Raw genomic sequence first — 20729 nt, 5'->3', positions numbered from 1 at the left:
ATATATATATATATATAAATCTTTAAAGGTATGAGTTCTATTTAAATTTTTAATAGTCCCTAATATAAAGATGACTATTATTAGGCCTCAATAAATCCTATTAACAGAAGTTTAATAATAACATTGAGACTTAGAAGCACTTGAATATTAAATGAGAAAGAATCTGCATGAAACCTTTCTCAGGTTCCTTCATTTCTAAACCCTTTGATTTTTACAGAAACATATTTCTCTATAGTCCCTCACTATTCTGACTGCTCTTTCCGCTTCTTTTTGTTGGTTTGATTTTCCTCCCGTTCCCTAAATTGAAGTATCTTTGGCCCTTAGTTCTTCCAAGATACTTTCTACCTGCATGAGGTACCAAATTAGATGGTTTTAATATCTTTTTGACTGTTTCCTCCAAAGTTTTCAACTCCAATTTTCACTCTGATTTTATATCTCCAATAGTATCATTTAATTACTTTTGGTTACTTCACATGCAAACTTAATTTTTTCCCATGATTCTAAATCTGTTTACTGGTTTTCAAAACTCTCTGCATCTCAGCCTTCTGGTACCGATCCTCTCAAGTCTTTGTATTTTATCTTATAGCCTACTGCTACGCTAATCCCTCTTTAAGTCTAATTTAAACAAGGCACTTTCCTGACATAAAATTACTTATAGTATTACAGAAAATCTATCAATACTTTAGTGTAGTATTCAAAATCCCTGTTAAGGAAATTTCAACTTGCCTCTTAATTGTATGTATTACTTCATTCTCCAACATGGACCATTTGTCCCTAAGTGGACCCAATGCCTTGCTACCATGAAGATACCCCATTTAATCTCAGTTTACCTAATTCTCTTTTTTTGGACTGACCTTCTGTTTAGTTTAACCACATTTTTGCATGTCCTGTTAAGTCTAAGTAAAATTATAACTTTCATGCACAATTTTTCTTAACTATTTCAGATAACACTGATGCCTATGCTTTTCCTAACTTCTCTTTTTTATTTGGTTTCATACAACTAAAAACTCAATGGTGCTCTAGTGATTTCATGTCTATTTTCTTTGACTTGGTTATGCTGGAACTCAGCCTACATCTCACACTTCCTTAGTGACTTTCACAGTGCCTCCTACAATGGTGGCAGACAATAAATACTGTGTGACGGGTTTTGAGTAAATATTATTCTATTACTAATGATTATAATTAATCAACGTTTGTCTTATTATTTTCTGAGGAAACCACTGATTTCACATAATTTGGTAACAAGAAAGATCAGGTTCTACAAATAAAATTTGTGGCAATCAAAAAAATTCCATTAAGTCACAATTTATCTGTGATAGACTTAGAAAATAACTTGTATTTTTTTAGATAGCCTGTCAAAGAACTAATTACAGGCATTAAACATAGACACTCTTGCCTTGGCATTTTAAGACTGTCCCTAGATATGTACAATTGTTACATACAGAAACCAATACAGTTGAATGTTACATACCTCTATAGCTTAATGTATAAGTAAAAGAAATGAAAATCTGTATGTGTGAAGTTATATCTGTGCTTAATGAAAATATTACTTTAAACAGACAATATAATAATTTGCAAACATGAATATGATTTAAAGCACAATAATTTATAAAGAATTTTAAAATTCCACCAAAGTGTTTTAACTTTAGTAAAACTACTAAACTACTAGTGTTAGTGTTAAAACTAACACTAAAACTATTTTCCCTTGAGAAAAGTTTATAAAAGACTTTAAGAAATTCAAGGCAGAAAATTATCAAATACTTTCCATTAATTAAATGATTTTAGGAGATAATAAAACAGTGAGCAGTATATTTAATAGGCAGTAAAACTCAACTCATTGCAACTCGGATCTTTTAAAGCATCTCAAACAAGGAACGGGTGCATGAAAAACTAACCTCAAAACACAATTTTATACCAAATTCACATATGTTATGATTTGTAAACTGTTCTGAATTTACAAGTAAAGAGAACACTTTTTAAATGAAACAATTTTTTATTAGTGCATAATTTTTACGTCATTGGTTTGGCAACATTATTTTGGGAATGATGACAACCTTTACATCTCATTATCTGACACTGGGAAAGGTCTGAGCTCAAATTGCATCCTGTAAAATATTTTATTTTGCTGTAGCTACTTCACTGATGTCTAAACAACTAGACATTTAAAGATTTCTTAGACAAATGACAACCTAAATAAATACCTTAAATCCTAAATTCACCATTTCTTCATGGTAAAGATTTACAATTACAGAGGAGTGGCCTAATTCAAAGACTAAAAGTTCAAATGTCTTCCACAAATACTCAGGAATTTTTCACTTCTTTTCTCAGAGTTATAAAACATTATGTTGTAGTCAACTTCTCTCATGTTAGAACTAAACAGAGGAAATCACTTCCTATGGAAATCACTAATAGAATTCAATCTATGTTACCTTTGGAATTTCTACTTTGAATAGGTACACAAATAAAGCCCTTCAAAGAGTCTAATCAGATGGCTTATTTAATTTACAAGTAGGTACTTTAATAACATTTAATAAAAATTTAAATAAAATATATAAGTGATCCTTTTCTTAAGCTAAAAATTTTGCTTGAGTATCAGATTTTTAACTTATTCCAATATTAGAGCTCTTTAGGAACAAATGCACAAATGTTTCTGTAACACTTAGCTAACATTCCTGTCTAGAAACTAAAGAAACAGAACGATACTGCTAGAAGTTTCTTAAAGGGCCTAAAGATCTAAGAATTGACCTGTACTCAAGGGCAGAAGTAACTTTGTTATAATATATTATATCAGGAACATTCTAGAACTGAAAAGTCTGTTTTAGGAATATCCTATCCATCAAAAACATAAATTACAAACTGGACACTGAGGCTCAGGCTAATAACCCTATATTCCAGAAAGATAAGGTAGGAGGAGAAAAAGTTAGAGCCCAGCCTGGGCATACTAGTGACTTAGCAAGACACTGCCACAAACTAAAAAATAAAAATAGATGGGGATGTAGCCTAATGTGAAAGCTCTGGGTTCAATCCCCAGTACAAGGAAAGAGAGGAAGGGAGGGGAGGGAGAGGAAGAGGAGAGCAGAGGAGAGGAGAGGAGAGGAGAGGAGAGGAGAGGAGAGGGGAGGGGAGGAGAGAGGAGGGGACTTAACAGCCTAAATAACCAATATTGTCAGGTTGCTGTAAGTTACAAAAGTTATTTTGTATATACTCTTATCATGAAAATTCCATTTCTTAGTTGTATTAATTCAATAGTTAGGGTTTCTTCTCTAACATCCCCCCAATCAGATAAACACACGATTTGGTATTAAGTTAAAAGGCAATGAAGTCTATCTACAAAAGACTGTCTATTGGGGTGCTCCACTGCATATTTTAAGATACCTGACATGTTCCAACTTACCCTGTGTGATGGTAAGGGTGGAGGCCACGAGACACGCCTCTTACTATAGCTGGTAGGCTTGCCCTCCAGTCAAATCATTTTGAGTCTATTTTTAAGGTGAGTAATGGCATTAGGAGCTACAAGTTTGAGTTGCATTAAGTTTGAAATTCAGTTTGCACTAAGCTCAAAATACTGTATTCAGGTTTTATAGCCTGATTAAAACTCTTTTATGCAAACAATTTATCATTTTAAGACACTCACATCCTTTTTACTAGTATCCTAAGGTGAATTTAAAAAGTGTCATTGTTCTAAAAAAAAATTCATTTAGCCTTGAAACAATCTGGAAAGTAAAAATGTATGCCAACTGAAGAGGTAACTAAACAGCTACCTGTATGAGTAAAGGTGAACTGGTTTAGATTAAAAAAAAAAAAAAAAGATAAAAATTGTAGCTCACTAACATAATAAACTACATTTAAAAAGGTAGATTAAGATATGTTTGTAAATATATGTCTTACCAAAAAGATATATAAAATAAATAAATATATGTCTTACAGATTTATAGATAGAATCACGGGCCTCATACTTAAGACAAAAATATTTACACATAAATCATATTATACATAAAAACTTATATTGAAACAGAATATTTGATTCCACAAATTATAATTATTAGTAATAACAATGTAATAGCAATTTATGGATGACTAATAATTATTTTTTCATTACAAACAAGTAACTTATTTCTAGGCAAATGGTATTTTTTAAGACTATCAGCAAAGCTAAGGTATTTATCCATTATTTTATGACCAATGTATACTAATTATTATGTATTAATTATGTTCTACACCTAGGCCCACTGAATATTTAGTTTTACAGGCTATAATAGGACTGTCCAACAGACTAAACTTCAACGAAAATATTTTGCATTTAAATTATCCAACACAACACTGTTTCTAAGGATCACTCAAACTGTGGGCAGAGCAATCAAGGAACTGAATTGTACTTCTTCAGCCACATACAACTAGTGGCTACCATAAAAGTACAGCTTACTGGGTTCAAACTCTTGAGACTCTTGTTGGATTAGGTCTCTAATTTGCTTGTTGATATCCATGAGCATGGTATTCACAAATACTTAAAAAGCATGATATACTGAAAAACATTTTATCTTGTAACATTATCTTCACTCCAAACTATGATTAAACCCATGCCAGCAAACACCTAAAACAACATTCAGAAAAATCCAAACAAAAAAATGCTATCTGAAAAAAAAATTTATTAGTGTTTATAGTATGTCAGCACAACCACATTGATTAATGAGGTACCCTGGTGGCCTATGTCAATCTGTCTAATGTTAGTTCTAGTATGACTAGAATTCAAACTATGAAATATCCGCTCCTAAAAAGTTTTTGTTGACCACCTATCATAATACAAAAATACCAATTACTACATAGTTTTCAGCTCTACTGTTGAAACACTGTAAAACTTGTCAAACCATTTTACCTGACAGACATATTTGTTCTTCCATTTGCTCAGCACACATTGATTGTTTTGCATCAGTTCCTAAAGAACAACAGAAAAAGAGAGAGTGCAGTTGGCTATACACATTGTGATTATCAGTTAAAGTGCTTCTGATTCAACAGGGAAAAAAATCAACATGCCATACAAAGATGCAACTGTTTGGGAACTTTGCACTGGACAAAAGCAAAGCTATCATCACCATGAGAGTTGATCCTTTATGAAAATTAAAGTTGTTGAAAGATGTTTTAAAACAGATTTGTTTGTTACCATTTTTGAAACTTTTTGAAAGATACCTCCAACTCTCTGAGTGAGTCTCGAAGTTTTTCTGGGCGTCTATTTTTGAGCGTCCAAGGATAATCTCGTGCTGGCAAATAAAACATGTACTACGGTTAGTTAAACATGATTTAAAAAAGGAAATTCTGCATAGCAGTGTGCCTTAGGAAGATTAAAATAAAACACCTTCATAATTGAGAGGAAGTGGGCTTCATTTCTATCATCAAATGACAGCCCTTTAAAAAGCTTTGTGATAGGAATAGGATTTTTACCACAAAACAATCTCCTTAATGATAATATTATGATGACAACCAACAAAGCTTAGAGACTGTCTGGGAAACTGCTAGACTGTGAACCTAGTAGTACTTACAATAGTAACTGACCTACTCTCCACCATTGAAAATTTTTTCATGTAAATGACAGAATGCTCATTCCAAAAAAAATTTCTGCATGTGGCTTCATTGAAACCTGGAAATTGTCATGAATAAATGAATACAATTAGAAAAATATATATATATATATGAAATATGATTAAAATATCATAAATAAAAACTGGAAAAAGTGAAGGGAATCCAAATTTTAGCAGATTTGGCACTAATAGTGTTCATTAATATCCTCTTTAAAATCTGTATCATTATTTAGTACTGAAATACTCATATTTTGTTTTAAATAAGTTTAACTGAAAGATAAAAGTACATAGTAGAGTTGTTACGTTTCTCTTAAAAGAAAGTAAAACTACTTCTGTTTTTAAAAAATTAATAAAATTGGGTTAGAGGTTTAGCTCAAAGGTAAAACAACGTACTTAGTATATGTAAGGGTTGGGTTTGATCCCCAGCAATAAGAAAGAGAGAGAAGAGAGGGAAACACAAGAGCAAGAGGAAGAGGGAGAGGGCAAGGGAAGGGGAGATGCAGAGGGAGAGGGAGAGGGAGAGGCAGAGGGAGAGGGACAAGAAGAGGCAGAGGGAGAAGCAGAGGGAGGGGGAGAGGGAGAGGGAGAGTTTGTTAAATTCACTATATCTATTTTATCAGAAAAATATATCCATCTTTGCATTATAAATAAAAGCATATGTGAGTATCTGTGTAGTATGTGTTCACTACATATAACACATATAATAAAAATATTTAAATTGGATAATAGATTGGCTATATATCATTTCAGCAAATTAATGTGGTGCTATAAACCTAATTTTGATATGCAAAACGTATGTATAAACTTTAAAGTCTGTGCTACAGCAACTAATACAGTATTTTAAAAGTTAAATGTTAGTCCAACCATTTAAAGCAAGAGAGCGTGGGATTTTTAGCTCTATCTATATTCGAAATAGAAACTTAAATTACAGTTAAGTCATTAAAACCACATAACAGTCAAGCTATATTATATATATATAAATATGTATATGTTTGAGAGCAGAAAAGGTTAAATAAAATGCAAAGACTGATAACTATAAATTCTATTGCTTTAAAATGGAGAATACATGTTAATCATTTAGGCTCAGTATAACTGAATGTTAGCATCAAAATTTAAGCATGATACATACATTTTAAATATATCAAATAGCATAAACATCACTCATTAAGAAAGTTTATGTTTACATAGCATATATCTTACCAATGTAGGGCAAAGAGACCCCAATGATCTAAATTAGAAAGGCCCATCAAAAATAATTCCTATCCATAAGTTTCTATACCTAAAACTAGGAATTTGTAACTATGAGAAATTTGGACAGGTAACACTTCTGATTTGTATTAAAAATTACAATATTTTGTAATGCTGAACTTTCCAGTTTTATAGTTCAAAAAAATTATAAAGTAAGCTTACATTCTGCAAACTTCTGCTTTTCCTCTAAGTTACCATGTTCTGTCAATGGCATTGTAGAAGAGGAGAGATAAAAAAAAGAAATTGAATTCCTTTTTATCATAGTATCTTGTATTTTTAATATATACACATGTAATGGTTATTATACATATTATTGAGATGAATCAATTATGCTAAATTTTACAAAAGACAGCTGAGAAAAATGCTACAATGTGGATACTTTCATATCATAAATATGGTCCCTAAATTTGCAATGAAAAGGCTTACAAAGAACACAGGTGAGCCAATATCCTGAGTTTCTGATCGCATCAGATAGAGAAAGGAATTGCAACCAAGCCCAGAAACGCTGCTGCAGTCTGTCATCAGAACCATGAAGTCAGCCTATTAAGCACCAAACTAAGCACACAGGATGCTCAAACAAGCTCCACTTCAACAGAGACCAGAGAGGAAGTAACTCTAGCTAGAGAGACCTTTTGGCCTATCATAAAACTTCTGGGATTAACAGGATTAATCAGATAACGAAAATTGATCATTCACTCAGAAATGCCTATTTCAGATAATCAGGTGAGGATCCAGGAGGCCAGAATCAGTGGGACTCATGCATTAACAATGCCCTCTACTGGGACACCAATAAATAAGCCTGAACAGGCTGTGCTGTTATCAACCAGACCAGCAATAAAATAAAAATTTTCATGTTCTTCTACAACATTTTATCAATATTACTTTATTGTATATACATCAGACAGATATTAACATCACTGTTTTTCTAAAGAACTGAAGTGACTTTTCTTTAAATTCTAGACTCTATCTAAAGCTCATAAGAATTTTTAATATTTTGTTGTTTAGCATAGTTTATAGAAATTAGTTGAAAAGATACTTTACCTGGTGGATATTTCTTGTCATAATACTGGTAGATGCCGATGTCTCTATCTATAGAAAGGGGAAAATAACATTAAATTATGGTAAAAAGTTCTGGAGAATAAGAAGCCAAACCATACTATATTGGAGGCAAGGATGGGGAGGGGAGCAGAAACAGTCTCCTTATGTTACTAGAAATAAAATAGCTCAAAAGCATCTGGACATGGGTTCATCTATTCTAGGGATATGCAGAAACTGGAAAGTTTATCAATCTAATGAGAAAAAATTTACACAAAACTAGAATGGCATGAGGAAAAGATTAGTAAAGAACTGAAATCAAGGAAGACCAAGTTTTCTCTTTCACACTTCCTCTGATATTTTTCACAGGGCGCTACCAAAAGGAACTGCCACTAAGCAATGCCAAATGAAATCAGTGGATAGAAGAAAATGCCCTAGCTGTTGGATTCGGAGCTGTGGCTTGCTTTTCTCCAATTTAGCTCAAGAGTCTCGTTCCCGTCATACAGCATTTGGGGGGAAATCTGCAGGAAAGAAAGGGAGGATTATGGAGAAGTACAGATAAATTATTATCTGAAACTTGTTTAGATTCAAAAAGCTTCCAAACTCATTCAAATTCGGATGCTCTGCTGGGACTAGCTGAGAAGAAAAGCTACGCTTCCAGATGTTGACACTGATTTAACCTAGGACTCTGTTCTTGCCATTTAAATACAGGAGCAGGTAATAATTTTGTCCATTTTCACCATATCTATAAACAATGAGATATTCCTTTGATTGAAGTAACATTTGTTTTCTTCCATGCAAAATTTTCAGTAACTACCATAAGGTAGATACAACTGTCTCTAAAGGAATGAAAGCAGTACAGACTGCCCCCTAGTGACTGACTGCTCCAAACTTTTTCAAACTGATAAAACCACACAGCACATGTACCCACACACAAGCTATAATTAACTCTTCACAGTTTTTCAACAGTCCATCATATATACTTACTGAAGCTCTATTTTATTCATCATGCCATTATTAAAACATGCAATTTTAAAGAATACAATTTTAAATCCAATAGACTGAAAATATCTAGTAAGGTTGGACTGGGAGAAGTCATGAATGGGGCTTGAGTACCAGGATTTTATTTCTTGACCAGGGTGGTGATTTTATAGGTGTGCACTCATTCTGAGCACACTGTTATGATCTGCACACTTTTCAGTACTTATACTTCAATAAAAAATTTGTTGCTTAAAGCTAAGAACCACAGGCACTATGCATGCAAGTAAAAATACTCTCCAAAAATAATTCTAAGCTAGAATTATATCATCATTCCATACACCTATGTATTTTTACAACTCCAGAAAAAAAAATACGAAGATCAAAAGTCTCAAAAAGTATAAATCATAGACACATGAGAAAGATGAAATGTATGCAACTATGATCAGAGAAGAAAATTAAATTTTCAATTAAAATTCCCACTCATAGCAAAATAACCTTTGTTTGTGGGTAGTTTTTGCTTTTTTTTTTTTTTCCCTTTGGTAATATGAGAGACTAAACTACATTCTTATTTCATTTTTAATATTATTTTTGACACAGGGCCTCACTAAGCTGACCAGGTTGGCCCAAACTTGCAATTCTCCTGTCTCAGCCTCCAGAATAGCTACAATTACAGATATGTGCCACAGCCCCCAGCTGCTTTTAAGGTTTAAATTTTTTAAATTATCATTTTTATTTTTTAAAGAATACAAAATGGTAAAAAAAAAAAAAAGCATTAGAAACGATACAAAATTTCACTATACAAAGTATAAGAATTCAACAATGGTTACTGTATTGCATGATGCTATCTTCAAATTAGGTGTTTAGGTTACCAAATATAAATGTGAAAAATTGATTTTTTTAAAAGAAGAAAGCAACAGCAACAAAAAAATTTTAAGAAATTAAAAAGAAAAACCTGAAGCATTAACTGCTCCATGCAAAAGACCAGCAGAAATTGGCAGAACAATCATCCAAATTATCCTGCATACACACAGAACAATATTTTGCCCTTCTAAGTTTTTTCTGTTTATATCTTTAAATTTTTAATTTTCATTTCATTTTACTGCTATGCTGGGAAATGAATCCAGAGCTGGGCAAATACTTTACCACTGACCTACATCCTCAGCCCACTGTTAGAGTTTGTTTGTTTGTTTGTTTTGGTATGGGAATCAAACTCAAGACCTTAAGCTTGCCAGGCAGACACTGGGCTGTTGAGCTAACTTCCCAGCCCATTATATAGTTTTAATTCATAATAATTTAATGCTTTCTGAAGATTTTGTGTTTTATTTCTTGATTTATGAATTAATTATCTTTCCTTAAGTCTCTAATTTATATTCTTTCTCTTTTTATATGTTTAGTACAGGATCTACGGGGTCTCGCTACACAGATGCGACTCATAGTGATCCTCCTGTTTTCAGCCTTCTGAGCCCTGGGATTATAGGTGTGAGCCACCGTGCCCAGTCTCAGTCACTGTCTCAACTTGCCCCGGAAGCAGGGACGGCACTGCACACCAGGGATCGAAACCTGGTCTCTGCACCTACCTAAGCAGGTACTTTAGTCTGCTGAGATATCTGGCCAGCCCTTGTATATTCTTTTTCCTTTCTATATTTGTTTGTTTCTTCAGAAATCTTTGTCTCATTTATGTGTTCTGTTTTCTTTCCTATTAAAGACATTCCTCAATTATCTGGTGATCCTTACTTCTCTGCTTCATTTAAAAGTGAGACAACAAAAAAACTGGAATCTCTGAGTACATAAATTGGGTTTGTCAACGAGAGTCCTTCATTGAACATCCAGGGGCCAGAGAATTGTATTTCACTGAAGATTGCCCTCAAGTGTCAATGTAGATGGTCTCTGAGGGACCATGCAGTCACTTCAAAGACAAATTACTCAAATTCTTCTTTCTTGAAAATTTCTGAGTATGAAATTCTCAGAACCAAGTGGGATTAAGAAGACATTCCAAACAGCATGTGAGCTTCTCTGTTTTTAGGTAGATAAGTCTTCCACTGGCCCTGCTATCTCCAAGTTCAGAGTCTTCATATTAAATATATCTGCAGCATAAGAGGTGCCTCACTACTTCTTATGTGGGCCTTCAAGTCCCTTTGTTGTCACCCATATGCCACATACCCATCTTATGTAGTATCTGGCTCCCTGAATTTCTTTAACTTTCTAGAGCTTTCCGATATAACAGTTGTCCATGGAATTTTCTAAGCCAGTGATACTCAGATCTTTCAGTTCTTGTATTTCCTTCATTCCCTCCATCTGCCAAAAATTATCCAAATGCAGTTTTTCCCTTTCCTATTCTCATACTCTTAGTATGTTTATACCATCTTTATTTAACTCATTTTACTTTTATTTTAGATGAGTTTGGGGAGCAAATATGTTTAACCTTTGATTTAAGAGGCATATGAATGAAAATGTCCTAAATACAAATGTTGTTTGGGATAATAAAAGAAGACCTTTAAAAAGATATTTCCTAGTGAAATATTTATGTCATATATTAATATTGATAAAACATTACTCCCCCTAAGAAATGTAAAATGCAAAGAATATAAAGAATATAAAAATAATTGTGGGGCTGGGGAGATAGCTCAGTAGTCTAAACACCTGCCTGGCAAGCAAAAGAACCAAGTTTGATCCCCAGTACCACATGCCATGCCGGCTCTAAAACCCCAGGCACACAATGCTGGCCCTGAAACTGGGCATGGTGGCCCAGGTCTATAATCCCAGTATTGGGGAGGCTGAGACAGATGGATCACTTCAAGTCTGAACTATGTATCGAGACCTTGTATCAAATTTAAAAAATTAAAAATAATTGTATTATTGTAATTGTATATTTGAAATATTTAATATTAAGTATAAATATCTACCATTAGCTAGCCTGTAAATATTTGATTATTAATCAGTTATTAAGAACAATCCCAGGGAAATAATTGAACATACGAGAATCTTAGGAAGAAACAAATATTAAATCAATAAAATTAATTTTCAAATCTGAAAACTTAAGTCAAGCTGAAACATAAGTTAAGAGTAATTAAAAGGAATCATTCCCATTAGCCAATATTTCATTAAGGATAAGGAATGCAACTTTAGCTGGAGAATCGAGGCTCTAACCATTGCTACTTACTTGTAATGGTGAAACTTATTTTTTAAATATTATAATTGATCCAGAGCTTATTTACCCCCAATGTGCAAGGTATTCTTCAAAGACCACAAGTGCAGTTCAGTCAAGCAGAAAGACATCTGATGGCAGAAGGAACTTCTGTCCTGTTAAAAAAATAATTTTAAAAACAGTCCAATTAATTATCTTCTATTGCCTATAAAATCAAGATCCCAATGGGGGCAGAGGAGATGGCGCAGTAGAATAAGTGCTTCCCTGGCAAGCACAAGGGCCTGAGTTCAATCCCCGGTTCTGAAAAAAATAAATAAATAAATAATAAAAAATAAAATAAAATCAAGATCCCCTATAAACTATTGATATTTGAGTATGGTCCATTAAAATAAAGACAACTTAATATATTTGGCTTTAATCATCAAGAAATAACATCTAAAGAAAAATATACTTCTTTTTCCTGGATTTTGAATGTTATCACATTGGGAAATGTAGTCAGAAAAAATATATGTACCATATATAACATATATGGGTTTTCAATAGGATATGATTAATTAAGCTGTGTATAATTAGATTTAGTATTTGAGCATTTTTAAGTTATACTTTCAAGGAAAAGAAACTTCTGTTAGATGGTTATTAAGTATAAGCACATTTTGTGATGCACTTTAATATATAAAGCAAAACTTTAAGATCTGTGTGCAGGCTAATTAAAATGGAATTTATAAGGTAAATGGTATGCAGCTACTGCTGCATAAAAGGTATTACTTAAAAGAAAATGGTGTAAAATCATATTAATACCCAGATTAGCTTGTTAATCTTCATGTCATAATGGATCCAGACAGCCCAACTGCATTATAAAATAAACAAGACATTAAAAATGTACATCCTATATCACCTCCCATTTTAATAACAGAAGCCACTTACAGACACTACTGATACATTTTTATTAATTAAATGGACACTCATTAATTTGGGAGACCAGTCTGAATCAGAAAAAAACCTAATAATTTTACAAATATTTATATGAAATTGATGAAACTTTCAAATGTTTGCTTGGAAATTCACTAGTATACTATAGTCTATATTAGAAATACATACAGCAACTTCAATTATGGACATTATTGAAATCATTATCAGAGTTTCTACTAAAATTCCAGATAAGAAAAGAAATTGGAAAAGTATTTGAAAATATCTTTTATGGGGAAAGGAACAAGAAAGAAAGAAGGGAAAAAAGAAATACACACACACACACACACACACACACACACAGAGAGAGAGAGAGAGAGATTAGCTTAGATAATTGTACTGCTGATTTTTGCTGGTCTACTGAAAGAAACAGTGAATGCTTAAATTTTTTTCTCTTTCCTTTTTAATTTTTTCACCAATTTTACAGGTTTATATCTGGTAAGTTGAACAACTAACTTGAATATGACAACATGCAATACAACCACTGCTAAATTCCTATCATTTTGTTTACTTAAATTCTGTATCGCTTATTTTTTCTATTTTTGTATTGTTTTCAAATAATAAAAATAAAAAAATTTAAGTGACTAAAATTATATCCCATACTTTTCATATGGGTCATAACTGAACATACCTTTAGACATAGTACAGACTTCTTTGGCCCATCCTTCACCTTACAGGACCTCAACGCACTTATAAGAGTCAAGAAACAGGTGCTTTTTCAACCAAGGAGATACAATTTGCCAAGAATTGAAAAGGCGAAGTGAAATATGTTGCAGCAGAGTTGTGAGAAAGTTAGAGATGTTACAAATGCTAGTGGATCTGCAAAGACGCACAGGATTTTACCAGTTAGTTGTTGATGGTGATGATGATGATAACAGCACAAGTTGACACTTGTTCTAAATCTTTTGCATATTAACGCTTATAATCCTTACTCTTCCAAGTAGCTATCTCTATAATAAAGAGACTGAGGGACAAAGAGGCATTAGTCAGTAAGTAGTGGACTCTGGCTTTAAATCTATAGAAACTAACTCCAGCAACCCAAGCAATCTGCTGTTGTGGGATATACAGACATATGGGAGGTAGTACACGTGGTAATTCTGAGTAAAAATGTGGCATTTTGAGTAAAAATGTAGGTGGATGCTGACAAATGATAGAAAAATGAAGTTGAAAAGGGTCAGAAGGAAACAAAGCATAGGCTTGGGATATAGCTCAGTAGAATAAGTGCTTGCCTGGCAAGTGCACGGGCCTGAGTTCAATCCCTGGTTCTGAAAAAAAAAAAAAAAAAAAGAGAGAGAGAGAAGGAAACAGAGTATAATAGCAGCACATTGGGGGTTTGTCTTAGAAACATTTTTAAACCAGGCATGGTGGCACACACCTGTAATCACAACATTCAGGAGGCTGAGGCAGGAGGATTACTGTGTTTAAGGCCAGACTGGGCTACACAGTTAGTTCAGGGACAGTGAGAGGCTGTCTCAAGAAAAAACAAAACCAAACAAACAGAAACATTATCATCGTTGGGACAAAATACCTAATACTTGCAACTTGAAAAGGAGAAAAGGTTTATTCTGGCTTCTGTTTTTAGTCCATTGCTGGCTGGCTCCAGAACAGAAAGGGTGTGGTAAAGGGTCATGGTGGAGGAAAGCTGATCAATGAATAGCAGCTAGGATCAATTCACTGGTGAGTATGGCACCCTTGTGACCCAATCACCTTCCAAACACATGACTTTGGGAGGACATTTTAGAACTAAAACATAACAGGGTCCATTTAAATTAGCTGTCTTCTTGGCATTAAAATGCCTTAAAAGGTAAGAGATAAAGGAACCCTCAATCTCTGATCTACTGTAGCAGATGTGTTTGCCACTGTATACAGATGAATAGATGAATGAATGAATGAATGAATGAATGAATGAATGAATGAATGAACAGGTACTAAGTAAAATTGCTGATTTGTGAAAGAAAACATCCATTTGTGAACAAGTTTCTGGATCAAAGAAGTTATTTGATTTAAGCCATGCAAAAAGCATTAGCAATTTATTGTGACTAAAGAACACAGGATGTGATGAAATGGGCATATACTTTTAATATTGAATATTAAAAGTTACAACTTTTAGATGGCATTAGAAAAATAAAAATCATATTCCTCAATTTAGAGTTTATAAAGATATATAATTTATGGCAATTGGGGCAAAGACAAGGAGGGCTGAAGTTTAGCTCTTTATTGTTACATAAAAAGATTTTATTGTATAAATAAAATAGATAAAATTTTATAGGGGAAATTATATGGGTTGAGCCTTTACTTACATGTCACAAGAGGACAATATTTGAAATTCTGTGCTTTAATTTAAAACAACTCAAAAATAAAGCATTTGTCAAAATAATGTCCTGATAACAGAAATGGAAAATGGAATATAGTTTTCTTGATAATCCACATTGGCTATTTCTAACAGGAAGAAGTGCTTTTAACTTGAAAAACTCTTCAATACATTTGAAAGTTCTAAACTATTCACAAATTTTGATGTTTGGGGGAGAAAAAGCAAAATGAGCTCTGTGGAGAGTTTCAAATTCCAAGAGCAAAGTTTCTACCTTTTGCATTTGGACATAGGAAATTCTGAGAATGGTAGTATAGAGTCTATCACCTGGACTTGTCTTCCAGCTCAGCACCCAAGGATTCCTGTCTAATTCCAATGGGAGTAGGAGGACTAACAAAAATATATAAGCTATTTCTATAAACGTTCTAATCTACAAACAATATTGTTCTGGCTTTCTGCTAAAAAGTACAGGACAAAGTGGGAAGACAAACATTCTCTTGCTTTATAAAGGACCTTTTTGAAGTCTCACAGATAAATATGGTATAAGGGTAGAGAAGTGGTACCCAGTAGAAAGCAAGCAGGATGGTAGCCTGCTGGGTTAATGTACTGTTCTCAGTGAGAGCAGCAGCATTCAGATAAAACAAGATCTATGCCCAGCAAAAGTGGACAGGGTAGGGCTGGAAGATAGCTCAGCAGCACGTGCCTGCCAAGCACAAGATTTTGAGTTCAATCCCCTGTACCAAAAAAAAAACCCTTAAAAAAAAAAAAAAAAAAAAAAAAAGGTGGATAGGGTGGCCAAAGACTAGAGAAATGGCAGCAACAATCAGCTGAGGAAGCAGGTGTAGCTGTCAGCAAGTGAGGCAGATGAGAAGTAAATGGCTGTGATTCACTAGTAAATCACTGGCCATATTTACAAAATGCATCACAACTCCTGCGGGCTCCCCAAAACAAGTGTGCTTAAAGAGACTGCTTTGCAAGGGATTATGCATTAACAAAGGGATAAAAAGACTCATATGTGGGTTATTCATCCTTTTTTCCTGAACTTCAAATATCTCCAGGAAGACCATGAAAAATTAAAGAAAATCAATGCAGCAAATAAAATAAATTTGTAAAAATTTATAAAAACAAGACATGAGCAGGATAGAAGGGGATCAAATCAATACTCCTTTTAGTTTTCAAGATGCCTTGCTATCTTTATACACTGTGCAGGTTTTAAAACACTTCCAATTTTAGTGTATGCGCTGCCGAAGCAAGCACTAAAACACTTCTGAATGTCTTATATCTCACTCAAGAATGCTACCAGTTAAAAAGAATGCAGGTAATTTCCTTGTTTGAAAAATCTGCCTGGAGGAAGTAGTCAAGACTGAGCTTGTATTATTCAAATATTATATTCACGCATAAATAGTTATTTTGAAGTAGGGAAGAAAAAGATTTTACAAGAATGCTAGATTCTACATTTTTGGGAAGGAGAGATGGGCAAGCATTTTAAAAGGTATTGGAACAATTAAGGGGCACCTCCAAGGGAAACTGAGAAATGGTACCTTCTTTAGTGCCTGTATATATTTCCCTGGAAGATAAAACCCAATGCACATGACTTAGAACTGTAACAATAATAGCTATACAGGAGAAAAGGAAACAAAAGAATGTATTCCTTTAAAAATACAGCAAAATCAACCTGGTGTGATAGCACACACCTGTCATTCTAGCACTTAGGCGGCTGAGGAAGGAGGATCACTGTGAGTTCAAGGCCAGCCCAAACTGTACAGTGAAACCCTACCTCAAAAAGACAAAAACAATCATAAAAGCCTCAGCAAATTGTCTTACTACTGAACAGGAAAAGGAAGTATCCAAATGAAAATAACAGCACAGTGAAAACCCTGAATAAACAAAAAGTAACCAATAACTTTTCATTTGTACATATCTTTCTTTTACAAACTTCTGTTTGATTTTATTACATAAGGTAATTGCTGTCAATTTCAGATGTCTCAGAAGCCCATTCTGAATCTGTCAGGCTGCATCAAAGATAAATACCATGAATTAAACTTGACCTACACTTAGGAGACTATTCTCTAGTATGGAGCAAAACCTATGACAGCACAAAGTTGGAAGGCAGAAAGATGAAAATAACCTAGAAAACTACTTTTTACTTTCTACTTGTATCTTCAAAGTTTCAACATTTAACCGCCTTCCCTGAAATTTGGGCTACATTAGAATTATTACTATATTCCTTAACAATTATTGTTAACTTATAAACAAAATTTTAAGTAGTAAAATAGGAATAGTGATGCATAGTCTATTGTCTCAGGCAGGGAGGGGGTTTAAGACAACAGAGACTGGGCATGGTAATCCTAGCTCTTGGGAGGCTGTAAACAGGCAGATCACTATGCATCCAATCTAGTAGTGAGAGCCTGAACACGCTTTAGACCCTTCCCTAAAATACAAAAATAAATAAATAAATAATAAAGCCTATTTTAGAAGCAGTGCGCACTTAATAAATGACAAAATACAAGTGTCTTCTGTCAGGGTATTTAGGTATGCAAGTCCCTGATTTCTGAAGCCAGTTATTTTGACTGCTATGAAAGGAAGCTTTAGGGCAAATAAAACCCTGGTGTAAAACATGATAGCAAAGAAAGAATTAAGCAAGAAAAAGCGCTGCTGTAGTTATAACAAAGATAAATGATACCATGGTGCCAACCAGGCATTTAAAATCAATGTGTATTAGCAAAATAATGCAGAGCTTAAGGGAATCTCTCTTGGCCATAAGTTTAGAACATATATTTGCTATTTATTATGAATAAATTTTCTGAGCGCTATCTGCTCATTAATTGGTAATGTACAAAAATAAAGACAACTAACTAGCATGAATTTAGACAAACTACTGGTTAAAAGTTACAGTTGTTGGATAATCTTCAAACTACATTAAAATTTAGTGTACTGTTCTATAATCACTTCTCCAATGTCATCAACAGTATTAGTATCTGTTAAGTATAATCACAAACACATTTACTAAAAAAAAAATGTTGCCAGAAAAAGATATTTTAAAATTACTCAATATCAAACCAAACAATTATGTAATGATAAAGTTTATGTAAAAGGGTAAAAGATCTCAAAATAAGGAGATCTCAAGCTTGGACTATATTCGTTGTACCAAAAGATTCCAGTACTATGAAGACTGGCTTTTTGTGATCTCAGACCCACATAATATCTAAATATCATTAAACATTGCAAAAACTTTGAGTATCTTCAGTGCAGACATTTTCCTGTGAATTACAAAGCTTTATACCACAGTCTAGCCAGGCATGGTGGCACACAGCACTCAAAGACTGAGGCAAGAGGATCTAAATGTGTTCAAGGCCAGCATGGGCAATCCAGTGACTTCAAGGACAGCCTTAACCACCTAGTGAGACCCTGTCTCATAAAAAAAAACAAAACAGCATTTCTTGTAATCCAGAATAGCAAATAAGGGCTGGCCAGATAGCTCAGTGGACTAAAACACCTGCTTAGGCAGAGCACAGCGGTTGGGGTTCGATCCCTAGTTTGTTGTGTCAGCCCCACCCCTGGGGTGCACTGAGACAGAAACTGAAATTGGGCATGGTGGTGCATGCCTGTAATCCCAGCACTTGGGAGGCTGAAAACAGGAGAATCACTACAAGTCCGATCTATGTCGTGAGACCCTGTACATCCTGTAGATCCTGTACTAAATACACAAAACAAACAGAATAGCAGATAAAATAATCATAAAAACATTATGAAATTTTATGTAAATCTAATAATATGAGGTACCATAGTTACTCATTACATGTTCTAATTTGTTAAAGAAATGGTCTTACAAAGTAGAGGGCATTTGAAGAAGATAGATAAAAAGGGAGAGACCAATATGCAAAGCATTAATTTAAAAGACGCAAGGCATATTTGATGAATAAAACATAATCTGATTCAATGTACAGTAGGAAAAAGAAATCAGAGCCATACCAAGGATGTTACTGAATGTGAAACTTAGGAACTAGGAGTCTTTATAACTTCATTAGGGTTATAATGAGGAATAATGAAAAGTTTCTAACCAGGAAAGGTATTTCACAAAAATAATCAACAGTCCAGGATTATTAGATGATTAACTGGTAAGTGGGATACTGAAGAAGTGAAGGAAGATCTGATACAATGACCTGCTAGAGAGACAACTAAATTCAATAACAAGGTTTTGAATTGGGACAGTGGCACTTGGAACATAAAGAGATGGAAGTGATCTTTTGGAGAAAATTATCACAGCACACAGGCACAAAAGAATATGGAAGCAAGGGAGAAAGAAGGATCTGCAGTAACCACCAAGGGACTACGATATGGTTACTGCACAGATTATGATCCCTGCCGTGAAAATGGTTCACTGAGCAGAGCGGCTTCCATCACTCTGTGACTGGCAAAAGGGTTCTAGCATAGGCCATCATTTACATCTGGCTCAACTACTCAACTCACCTACCTCAACTGTCCCAGCTACTGATGTCATTATATATGTGGTTTCCTTCTAATCTCTGCCTTGTCCTCATTTGGGAACTCAGTCAGGTTTGTTCTCTTGCTAGCTTACTCACTCCAAGAACGCACATGTATGACTCTTCATGGCTACACTGATTCCAGGAACCCTTTACCTAGCTTTGTTTTCATCTGATCTATACTGGTTCCAGGTCTTGGACTAAAACAACAAATTCTGTTAATGTTAGTAAGTAGAATTTTAGGCACAGTGGGAATCTGAGGTACATGTGAATCACCTTGCTGCTAGATAAAAATATGTAAGAGGACACTTGACGAGGTAAAAAATATTTTTGATTTTTCTAAATAGAAAAGTTCAATTCCCTGAATAAGAGCCCAAGAGAAAATAGTCAAGGATAGATATTTTGGTAATGCTCTGATAAAGAGACAATAGAAGAGACAGACTAATTTAATACAATGTTTAGAAAGCCATGAAGAAGAAAATGGAATATACAAGTATACAAGTAGTAGTAGAAGAGGCACCTGAGTTCAATCCCTGGTACAAAAAGAGAGAGAGAGAGAGAGAGAGAGAGAGAGAGAGAGATCAACCTTGTTCATTAGGAATTTCAATGTAGAGATGATCTCAATATTGTTTAATGAGAAGTAATGTTTTATCAAGAACATAGAAATTAAGTGTGCTAAAGAAGGTGTGATTCTACTCTTCTAAATGCTGGTCTCAAAACCAATAATTATCTTCATTCTAATCTTTCTGCGACAAATTTACTCTAAATCATTTCATTTCTCTACGTGAATTTTCCCACCTGCAACAACAGGGATAATAGTAGGACAACCCGCTTGGAAGCCCCTTCTGTCCCTCTCTAGGACAGGAGCTTTCTTTCCCCCAATAAATATTTTCTGCTTTTGCTGCTATTCCCTTGTGTTCTTGCTTTTTGCTGCCGCCATGAAAGGCTGCCCTCTGCCATGTGCCACTCTGTCTTGGAGCCAGCTGAGT

The 20729-nt window shown here is 34.1% G+C and overlaps 1 protein-coding gene across 1 annotated transcript in view; it reads right to left on the bottom strand.

Annotated features, from left to right (window-relative positions):
• Wdpcp (WD repeat containing planar cell polarity effector) overlaps positions 1 to 20729 on the bottom strand; it is a 316117-nt gene that overhangs the window by 212168 nt on the left and 83220 nt on the right. Inside the window, exons 3-6 of the mRNA XM_023720853.1 lie at positions 7863 to 7910; positions 6984 to 7022; positions 5185 to 5255; positions 4874 to 4933 (exon numbers count right to left, since the gene is read on the bottom strand). Coding sequence (XP_023576621.1) covers positions 4874 to 4933; positions 5185 to 5255; positions 6984 to 7022; positions 7863 to 7910 — 218 coding nt within the window. The remainder of the gene's footprint in view (positions 1 to 4873; positions 4934 to 5184; positions 5256 to 6983; positions 7023 to 7862; positions 7911 to 20729) is intronic.

The sequence above is a fragment of the Octodon degus genome, unplaced genomic scaffold (genome assembly GCF_000260255.1).
Source record: "Octodon degus isolate 3935 unplaced genomic scaffold, OctDeg1.0 scaffold00078, whole genome shotgun sequence".
NCBI classification, from domain to species: domain Eukaryota; kingdom Metazoa; phylum Chordata; class Mammalia; order Rodentia; family Octodontidae; genus Octodon; species Octodon degus.
The sequence above is the reverse complement of the archived record's forward strand: the minus strand, read 5'-3'. Positions and strand labels throughout refer to the sequence as shown.